The sequence below is a fragment of the Eurypyga helias genome, unplaced genomic scaffold (assembly GCF_000690775.1).
Source record: "Eurypyga helias isolate BGI_N326 unplaced genomic scaffold, ASM69077v1 scaffold38725, whole genome shotgun sequence".
NCBI classification, from domain to species: domain Eukaryota; kingdom Metazoa; phylum Chordata; class Aves; order Eurypygiformes; family Eurypygidae; genus Eurypyga; species Eurypyga helias.
This window is the reverse complement of record NW_010254053.1, coordinates 44,958-55,567: the sequence shown is the minus strand read 5'-3', so window position 1 is coordinate 55,567 and position 10,610 is coordinate 44,958. Positions and strand designations below refer to the sequence as shown.

The following is a 10,610-nucleotide window of genomic DNA, read 5'->3' as shown; positions in this document are numbered from 1 at the left end:
GATGTCATTGTTCTTTGTCCTTGATGTGAACTGGTCTCCAGAAGCAATTTGCATCTGTTGAGAGGCCATTTGCCCCTGATCTATTCGGGCCTGCAGGCAATCCCTGCTCCCAAGCCACCAGGAAGTTTCACAACTTTGTCAACAAGCTTTGAGACAACTCAAGCTAAGGTCTCTCACAGCAATATATGGACTTAAAATAATTAGGATGAAGTTCAGATGGCAATTTGCAGACATCTCAAGCCCAAAGAGTGAGGCAACTATATTTTCTTTCTGTGAGGGAGATTTCTTGTAGGCTTATGATTGGGAGAAGGCTTATTAACAGGACTGTAGCATTTTATAGCAGGCCAGAGAGCTCAATATCAGAGAAGGGTGTGTTGGATTTTCTTAAATAATGGCTGTGCTGGAGGGACAGGAGTCAGTTTGCTAAAGACAGAGGTCACAAAGATTATTTAGTATCAAATAAACCCTGGTAGGGTTATATGCTCTCAGTTAAGTATTGTCCAGATCTTCTTTCTTGCACCTTTCACATGCTTGCTGGCTTTAGGTTAGTCCCACTCCATCTCTTGTATCGCCTATACCAATGAATGTCTGCAGGTGAGCAAAAGAGTGAAAGAGGGAATTTTCTGGGATGCTGATGAAGTACAGGTAAATAAATAAACCTGTGTTTCCTTCTTATATCCAGAATAATAATGAGTGAAGCATAGGTGAATCCCTCTTTCTGTGTTTGTAAGCAAGAACATGGATATCAGGAATCGCATTTCTTTCTGCATGATAATGCTGTGACAGCTGGTGAGATGCAGCAGTAATGTTTTAAAGAGGCAGACCAAGACAGATCCATGCTGCAACATTTATGCTTGCTGTTGCTGAAAGCCAAATTACAGGCAACAGCTCTCAATAGCTAATTATAGGCAAATTAACTCTTTTTAGATGATGAATATGAATCCATGTGTGTTATGGTGGTGTAACATGTTTTCCATAGTGCAAAAATTAATCTTTACTAATTCTACATACTTTCTGGATTCATCCTCTTTTCATATTTTAGATCAAAGATCTCTTATTTTTTAGGCTGATCTTGCTGTTTCTGTCTGTCTTCTCATTGTCTTTTCCTTTCTCCCCTTCCCACCTTTCCCTTACTCCCTAGGTGTATAATATGGCCTTTTTATTGACCTTTTTCCTTTCCTTACCCCTGATGATGTCCTGCAGCAGTGCTGTCTTCTCTAGCATCAGCTCCTGTAACTGTTGGCTTTGTCGTACAACTTGGAAACCCTTGTGCTGCTTTCCAGGGCTCATCTTTTAATGTTAGGATGCTTCAGCGGTTGTGGACAGATATTAGCAGGTTATGCTAGGAAATGATTCATGTTACAGCAGAAATTGCTGTGCAGCTATTTTAGGGATATGTACTGGAGTTATTACAAGGTTGATAAAGAGGTATGGTAAAGAAATAGTAGGACTTAAATACCACAACAAGAGCATGACTCTAACTAATGCTGTTCTTTTCCTACAACATAGTGTTCTTGTCAGCCAGAAAACGGCAAAACTGAGTAAGAGACTTCAGGGACTGATGCTGGACAGTGATTCACTGAAAATATAAAAGCACATAAACACTGACTGTTTCATGTTATGATTTTGTTCATTGAAGTGAGTTGAGTTCATTCTCTGTGTGTCCAGTTCTTGACTTCTCACTACAAGAGACATGCACACACTGGAGAGAGTCCAACAGGGGGCCACGAGGATGATCAAGGGACTGAAGCATCTCTTCTATGAGAAAAGATGCTGTTCAGCCTGGAGAAGAGAAAGCTCAGGTGGAAGCTCACCTATGTGTATAAATACCTGCTGGGATGGTGTAAGGAAGACAGAGCCAGGCTCTGTCCAGTGGTGTCCAGTGACAGCACCAGTGGTGATGGGCACAAGCTGAACCACAGGAGGTTCTGTCTGAACACTGGGAAGCAATTTTTCACTGTAAGGGTGACCAGCACTGGCACAGGTTGCCCAGAGAGGTGGTGGGGTCTCCCCCATTAGAGATATTCTAAAGCCGTCTGGACATGATCCTGGTTAGCCAGCTCTAGGTGACCCTGCTTGAGCAGAGGGGTGGACCAGAAGACCTCCAAAGGTCCCTTCCAACCTCAATCATCCTGTGATTCTATGATCCTTTGTTATTTTCCCAGTAATGAGACACATTGAAAGAAATCTCTATCCTTTACTGTAGTCTAATAAAGCTGGTGAGGACAATATCATGCAATTGGGATCAACTATTATAACATCATGTAATCTGATATTGTTCTGAAGAGGAGAAGCAGGCTGAGCCATCAGAGTAAAAATGATAGCTGTTTTCTGTGCCAAAACAAGTGGGTGAACATTACAGTAGACACCTATTAATGTTCATGTAAGTGGTGGAACTGCAGCTACAAATGGGACAGCTAATAGCCGTTTCTTAAGGAGAGAAAAAGGGTTTTTGATTGCATCATTACATTACAGAGAAAAAGACAGCACTTTCATGATGGCAGGACCTTGACTAAAAGTCAAGTCATTGCCTGCAGGAGATAAGGTAATCTGAATAAGAAGGCTAAACTGCTGAAAAGAAATAATTTTTTTTAATTTGTCTTTATTTTGTTCTTCAAACAGTGGAAGCTCTACATTTGGGAACACTGATGGCAGCACATGGCTATTTCTTTCCAATCTCAGACCATGTTCTAACACTAAAGGATGATGGCACCTTTTATCGATTTCAGGTAAGTCTTCTCAATATGTTCTTGACTTGTGCAATTGGAGGCTCATATTAAAGGCCTTATACAAAAGTTCATAGCAAATTTTAACCATACTTTGTCTCTTATGTAACCAAGTAAATGATGGCAATTCACCTTTAAGTAAAAAATGGTAGAAGGACTTTCTTTAGAAATTAAGTCAGCAAAGTGTTAAGGTGATAGTGACCATTTTGATCCCTGTGAAAAGCGTGAAAGTGCTGAGTGTAGAAGTATCTGTCATGAAATAAATTAAGCTAGTATTTTGGAAACATAGTAAAGGAAATAAAATTATCTATTGACTCTTATTCCTAGTATAGTCTTAATCTGGAATGGGGGAGGTATTGTACTTATTCAGACTATAACAAAAATCTGAGTAAAATGGAGGGAAGTATTTGTATTCTGTCTTATGTGAGGATTTCCTTATTGGTAACAGCATAGCAAAGTAGTGTGTGTTCTTCAAACAAGCGCAGACGCATTTCTATGGGGATCGGTCAATCCCATTGCATACAACACATGCAGATGCTTCAGAACAATCTGGAAGAAAGTATAAGTGTGTATATATATATATGTATTTTATATATACACACACACACCCCTATGCCTACACATATATTATTCAGATACCTATATTTTATTATATTAGATTTCAAACTAAGGACTTGGGTAACAGGAATGTTGCTTTTCTAATAATGAACAGACTAGAAGTTTGCAAAGAAATATCAGCTGTGACTTGAAACAAATATGAATGCACAGTGTCTGATTATGTATTCTAGAGAAAGAATTAACTTTGCTTGCCTTGCACTACCTTTGAGAAAGGCAGTTGTGTTGTATTGCTCTTCCTATTAGGTGGTTTTCCTGGTAGATATCACCAACAGCTTCTCCAAGATCTTCCTTGGATATTTGTGGCTCTGAAATAATATGATGACTGTCACTATGAAATTGATTTTATGAATACCATAGTTTGGTAATCTTGCTCTGTTGGCTCTGAGTTAAATACAGAGAAATAATATCTGATAGAACAAAATCTATTGTCATCAAGATATTTAAGTCTAAGCTTTGTCTTAAACATTTTTTAAATAAGAAGTCATCAAGAATAACATAAAATTTTGGTCTTTAAAATACAGCAGAAAACTGGTATGTTGGAGACCAATCACAGTCTCAAACATAGTATCAGATTAATTGCTGTACAATACTTTCATCAATAATTTGGTTTGAGTTCTACACACCCACATAAGGGAAGGGAAAGTTTCATAATATTTACTCTAAAACAAAATCTTAGTGATTAATATAAAATATGTACAGCACAGTCTGGCAAGAAAGAGAATGATTGTTGAATACACACATATAATATTTTCATATTTTCATATGTAGATCCTATGGGTCATACAGTGCAAAAAACCTGTCCTTCACTAGGTCAGTAAGTTATGTGTGTCTATGGGTAATAAAAGGAGCAGTCACTCGAAGTCTCCCACCCTAGATCAACAGTTGTCTTTGATCCTGGAGAGGGGATTGGAAGGAAGAGGTTTGCTTCTTATGTGCTTCATCCTCCTCACAGTTCAATATAAAGAAAAGTGGGCTGGCACATGGCTGAAGTGGCTTACTGCTGAGGGACAGTCACTGATGTGGTGATGAGGAAAGTGAAAAGTTGAAAGAAATCCCAGTGTGGTTGAGACTCTAGCTCTTGGCTTGGCTCTGCATAAGCTTCATCCTGAAGGACAAAATATATAAGGACTTCATTTTTCAGAGAATAAAACTTATTTATAAGAGTGCTGGTCATTAAATTTTGCACAGATGCTGGCCTGCTTCTATCTCAAATGTGGGAAATGAGCACCTCTGCTAGCATGATAATTCAACTGAAGGAAAGTATAGATTAGAATTAGCTGCACTGTGAACAACTGAGAGTACTGAAGCTCTACCCTGCTGTGGGCTTTCCTCAGAGAGATCTACAGCCTGTATGTTTAGACAGGAAGCTTCAGTGAGGGTTAGATTGTAAAATTATATCAGTTGATTTACCTAAATGAAGGATTTCACAACTATCTGATATATGCATATGAAATAAAAGAATTTCCTCAAGTGTTGCTCAGTATATATCTGCAATATTTTTGGTGCTCTGTGGTATCTTTCACATTGCTATTCCTATGCTAACAATGTTAAAAGAATGCAATTTTAGCTGTGGATGTATAGAAAAAATTTATAGTGGTGCCATACTGTTAGTTGGTGTTGTAACAGCAAAAGTTATGTCATCACAATTCCACATTCCCCACCAAAATAAGGCTAATATAAAATCTGTTACTGAAGCGGTTGAATTGGAAGAGGAAGAAAACATACTCAATGGGGAGGAAAGTTTGACAGCAAATGTGTGAATTTTGCACTAGAATAATTGATCAGATGCTTTGGAAATATGACTCCCTGAGTATTGGACAGGATTGACAATTTTCTGGATATTTTAGTAGAAAGAGAAAACCAAACACCTGCCAGCACTGAAGGGTTCAGAAGCCACCCCTGCAGAGAACTCTCTGTCTGCAGTACAAAGACCTGACCTACAAAAAAACAGGCTAACTACACTGATGTTCTCTATGCACTTCGTTTTTTGTTTTCCAAAGGGTGACGCATTCCCTCCTGACAGTAAAATTACTTACATTTTGTTTTAAACAACCTTCTGTTGTATAGAAATAGCTAAAAGGAGTGGAGATCGTGCTTTGTTTTTGCAAATGCTCTTTCACAAGCAAAATTATATTCTTCCAGTTATTGCTCTTGCCATCAGGAGGGCTGTAAAATCGTAGTTATATCTGATTTTTAAATAATGTAGTGTCAGAAATTTAAAAAAAAAAAAATCCAGATGATTCTTTGACCTACTCAGGTGTAATTAGGTTAGTTTCTGTGATAATTTAATTCAAAGGGAATGGATCTAAATATTAATTGCCTTAATCAGTGGAAATTACTTATTAGTCTTAAAAAGGCAAAGCAGAAAATTCAGGGATAGTGATGCTTTCTGAACCATCCTGAACAGTTTCAGTGCTTTTTCTTGGTAATTTAAGTCTGGAACCAAAGAAAGAGCTGAATACCTGATAACCACCCTCCTCTACCTGCCAGCAAATAGGTATGATGTGCCCAAATAAGGAAAGCAAGGTGCACCTTAGAAAGCAGATGTTCCTGGGGCCAGGAATTACTCACTGAAACCTTTCATCCATGTCCACATAAGTGATAATATGTCCATCCTGTGAAGGAATGCCTGACTTGCCCTCTCAGCTGCTAAAATTCTGATAGTATCCCAGGGAAAGACTTCTTCTATGAGTTGCACATGCATACTAAGTGTCTCAATGTCAATAGTGAAAAATGGTGTTTCCTACTGTCTTTTGTCTTTAAACAAACTTCTAGGATACTTGAGGCTAGTGATAATCACACTAACATTTTTTTTTAGATTAATTGATAATATAACAAATTAATTTTCAGATATGAAGTTTAGATTCTGCTGTTGTTTTGTAACTTTTAAAAAGGAAGGCTTAAATAGCTGTCGTGGTTTAACGACGGTACAATAGCCAAAGAAGAGTATGAAAATGGGAACAGTTTCTTGTGAAACATGAGTTAGGTGAAAATAGCAAAACTGACGGATTTTGGCGACATGAAGGTTTCACCTGCGATGTCTTCTCCTGTTCTACCACTGGGAATACTTTCTCGACAAATGCATTGGCATTGTTTTCCCATGCCTAAACTGGGAATAATAATATATAGCAATCGCTGTAAGGATCTTGGAATATCTTAGCTGCAAAACAGTGTAAAGCATGAAGGGTTGTGAATCCTTGTGTCTCATGTGGAATTGAGTTACTTCCCACAGCAATTTGAGCTGACCCTGCTTGGCAGGTCCTAGGCCAGTCCTCTTGCCTGACTAGTCCTCTTGGCTTAATCCTGGGCCAGACTCTGGCCATTCTGAATATTGAGGCCATGGCTGAACATCACAGCTCTCCAGCCACTCTCTGCGGCATCTCTGGATCATCTACTGTGCCTTGAGGGAAGGATTTTTTGAAATAAAAATGAAGCAGGTTATCGTATCCAGTGTTTGGCAGATTTTCTTCGCAATTGCAGGTGCAAGGGCTAATTCATTGTCTCTTCAGCTCAGGCTCAGCACATACAGCTTCTGTTTAGGTTTCAAAGAGGGAAACATAATTCCAAATCCATGTGCCTTTCTAACTGCACTGTCAGTGCCATTTTTTCTTTTTTAACTTCCTACTCGGATATGCTTTCCCCCCAATGCTTTCTGTGCTCATCCCCTTTCCAGGTTAGAAAAGAGGAGTCATAGAGCCAAAATCTTTATTTTTTCCAACTTCAACCTCTTTGTTAATAATTCTGAGCTAACTGGAGCACTAGTTGCTGGCATCCTTCCTTTATGGGCTTGACAGCTCTGGACCAGATCTTAACTTTTCCTTTACCCAGGAGATCATTTGAGTCAACTGCAGCTAATGTAAAATGGAATATCCATGAATTCTGCCATCCATCATGCAAGGCATTGGAGATTGTGTATAACTATTTTTTAGGAAATACTTGATTTCTGCTGTTTATAAGACTCCCTGGTGCCTGTGAGAAGAATAGGAGTAATATGCAAAGGAGGGTTTATGAGTGATTTGAATATTCCTCCTCTAGCCCAGTAATTAGATTTTTAAAAATTTCATGGAGTGGAGCAACCTCAGAAACAACAATTCTTTTCTTATTACTATCAACAAGGGGTAGCTGAAAGATGCTTTATGCCTCAGTAATACAGTTTAATGCACAGGAATTAATCATGTTTTAGAAAAGCTGATGGGAAACACTGATTTTTACAAGTGGCTGTTTCATTAGCTCAGTTATTATTATTGATTAATTTTATGGTAGAGCCAAAGCAGATCTATTTGGTTTATCACAGGATTGCTCACGATGCATAGCAGACACTGCTGCCAATTTGTCTGGTGTGGAGTACGTGCTATATTACAGGATTTTGTTTCACATGACTTTATTAACAGGAGGATTATGGATTTCTCTGGTTAGGTTTACCTAATGATATTAGTCTATAAAGCGAGAGAACCAGTATGTGTTTGTGTGTGCAAAACCAGTTTTCCGTCAATGCCATAAGGATCCTTGTAACAGCCTGTTTTGTTCTGAATGCTTAAATGGCTCTACAGTCGCATGTGCAGTGCTAGGTAAGCCCATTTCTCTAGCTGTTGGCTTGTGCTGGCTGCTTATTCAAATTACAGATACAGTTAAACAAAGTGCCTTAAAAGGGTACTGATAAAAACTGGCAGCATTATTTCTGCCTGGGCTGATAAACAGTACTTGACTTTCCCCAAACCATTCTACCACCCACCTTCCTTCCGGCTATCAGTGGGACGTCATGGCAAAATGACAGATGTTCTCTGTTTAATGCTTGTTCATGATGAACTGCTTCACATTTTCTTCTGAGGCAAAGCAAAATCCTGAACTATGATAATTCCTTCAGGTTTTCTACATTAAAAAAAAAAAAAAAAGGTTGATATTTCATTATATTCTCCTTGAAAATGTTAGTGTTGAGGTGTACATATTGTACCATCTTCGTAAATCTCCTGGAGAAACTCTTTGCTTATGTAGGGTTTCTGGACCATAAAACAAAATAAATAGATTGTACAGTTTTTGTACTATAGGAATATAAGTCTTCTACAGTGTACTCACGGATATGTGAGTTGTGACAAATAGTTAAACCAAGCTTTGATTGCATAGTCCAGGGTATAGAGAAGGTCATTTATGTAGGCAGAATCTCCTTGCATTGCTGTGGCAGTTTTTTAATAGAGCGTTTTTTAATAGGTAACATCTAAAGGACAAAGTAAACTTCAGACTCCATTTGTAGGAAAATCGGCTTTTTTTCAGGCATTTCTGTCTGAGACCTAGTGCAAACTCAATGTTAACATGCCTGATTGCAGAGTTTGCACATTTTAGAAACCTTTAGTTGTTTAGAATTCAGAAACGGATAGTGTATTACAGTTGTGCAATCTAGACCCTAGATCTAGAAAGATTAGAATACAGAAAATTTCAGATTTTCCCCTTTTCTGAAAAAGGTTGATCTTCCCCTTGCAAGGGGAATTTTTTACGATAACTGCCGATGTTTCAAAGGTTACTTGGGTATTTTTTCTGTGTGTAACTTGCACCACTTTAAATATCATTCAGATAATCCAATACTTTTGATAACGCTTGCCAGTAATATACTAGATACCAGAGAAAGTTAGAAATAGTGGAGAAAGAGAAGTACCAGGGCAAAATCTTTGTCAGAATATTTACACATGCACATGTAACTCACAATGCTGAGGAAGCAGGAGTTGTTCTTTAGTTTGGCGAGGCTTTTTTGTTTTCTACAAATAAACACAGTTCACCCACATGAAAACACAGTAATTCCATAGGTGTTCTGTGCTGAATTTCATCAGGCCTCTAACCTGGACTGTCTGAGTTCATATAAATATTTCCCTTCCTATTTTTTTTTTCCTGTACTTTGCCCTATAGTCTCATGTTCATGTTAAAATTAATTTTGGGCATGTTCATAGAGATGATTACAGGCAGCCTTGAACTTTGTTTCCACTGGGAGCCAGCTGGCGGGAGGCCAGCTCTGGCCACCTTGCAGTGCTTGTGCTGAAGAGCTGTACTTCTCAGTGGGTCCCAACAAATGCATCCAAGCACCGGGTGGGTGGGGTCACAGCTTGTGGTTCAGAGGCAGCCTGGGCCTGCCTAGTTCAGAGCATCAGCGAGGAGAGCTCGCGCCTGCCTGTCATTCACTGGGCAGAAAGACCTTCATCTGCCCACAGTCTCCCTCCTCCTGGAGACTCAAACAAGGAAGGCATTTAATAATGTTCTGTACTTATCTGTACTAACTGTTATTTGAACCTCTTTCTCATATTGTAATGTTTGCCTTCTGCTGGGGTTTCTTTCTGGCTTACCTTATAACATATTCTTGAAACCTTTTATTATGACTTATCATGTGCTTTGCTAATTAAAACTCATGTTCTAACTTCTCTGCTTTTATCTATGGAGGCATGGTGGCGCAGGAGGCTTAGACTCATCCTTAGTAGCATACGCATCAATTTGTGCTTTTTCTATGATGTCTTTTTCACGTTTAATTGATTGGAGATTGCCAGTGTGCCTACACTGGCCTATCACTATACTGTCTCTCCAAAGGTACTTGGTTGTTTAGTACGTTCTCTTTCAATAACTGTCGTCTCCCTTCCATCTCTGTGTCCCTCGGTTTACTTTCCCAAGATACCTCCTCTGCCTGTTCTCTGAGCCCGCTGGACCTCACACTTCTGCGCTCTTTGCAGAATATGTCTCATCCTGCAGTCACTTTCACTCCAAGTACTACACACCTACAACGTCTTGCTCACATATTCTGTAATATATGAACAAAATCTATTTTATCTGGTCCCTCAAAAGTTTCGTTCAGCTTCGGAAAGGAAAAAGTGTCCTCGGTGCCTTTTCACACTTCTCAGAGTTCATATGAACTGAGTCCTTCTGTTGGAAGCAGGTCCTGCCACCAGGATGCACCTTTTTGTTCTTCCAAAAAGCCTTGGCCACCTCTGCCTCCTAGTGAGCTAAAGCGATGTTTCACAACATTGAAGATCCTGCCCCCTTTCCCATATTCTGTTTAGCACCCACACTCCCTCCACCACCGATGTGCAAGTCTCAATAAAAGTTTAACGTGTTATTTTCACTAAATACTGAAGACAGTAAAACCAGGCTTATCCATGAGCAACCTGGTCTAGTGGAGGGTGTCCCTGCCCATGGCAGGGTGGTTGGAACTAGATAATCCTTAAGGTCCCTTCCAACCCAAACCATTCTATGATTCTATGATAATATCTCTGAGAGCCTCTCAGAACTATTTCT

The 10,610-nt window shown here is 39.1% G+C and overlaps 1 protein-coding gene across 1 annotated transcript in view; it reads left to right on the top strand.

The window, feature by feature from the left end:
* Positions 1-2,622: 2,622 nt before the first annotated feature.
* The window catches only part of RGS7 (regulator of G-protein signaling 7), a gene marked incomplete at both ends in the record, with an annotated part of 51,469 nt that continues 43,481 nt past the window's right edge, over positions 2,623-10,610 (top strand). The window contains one exon of the mRNA XM_010152877.1: positions 2,623-2,729. Within this exon, the coding sequence (XP_010151179.1) occupies positions 2,623-2,729 (107 nt within the window). The remainder of the gene's footprint in view (positions 2,730-10,610) is intronic.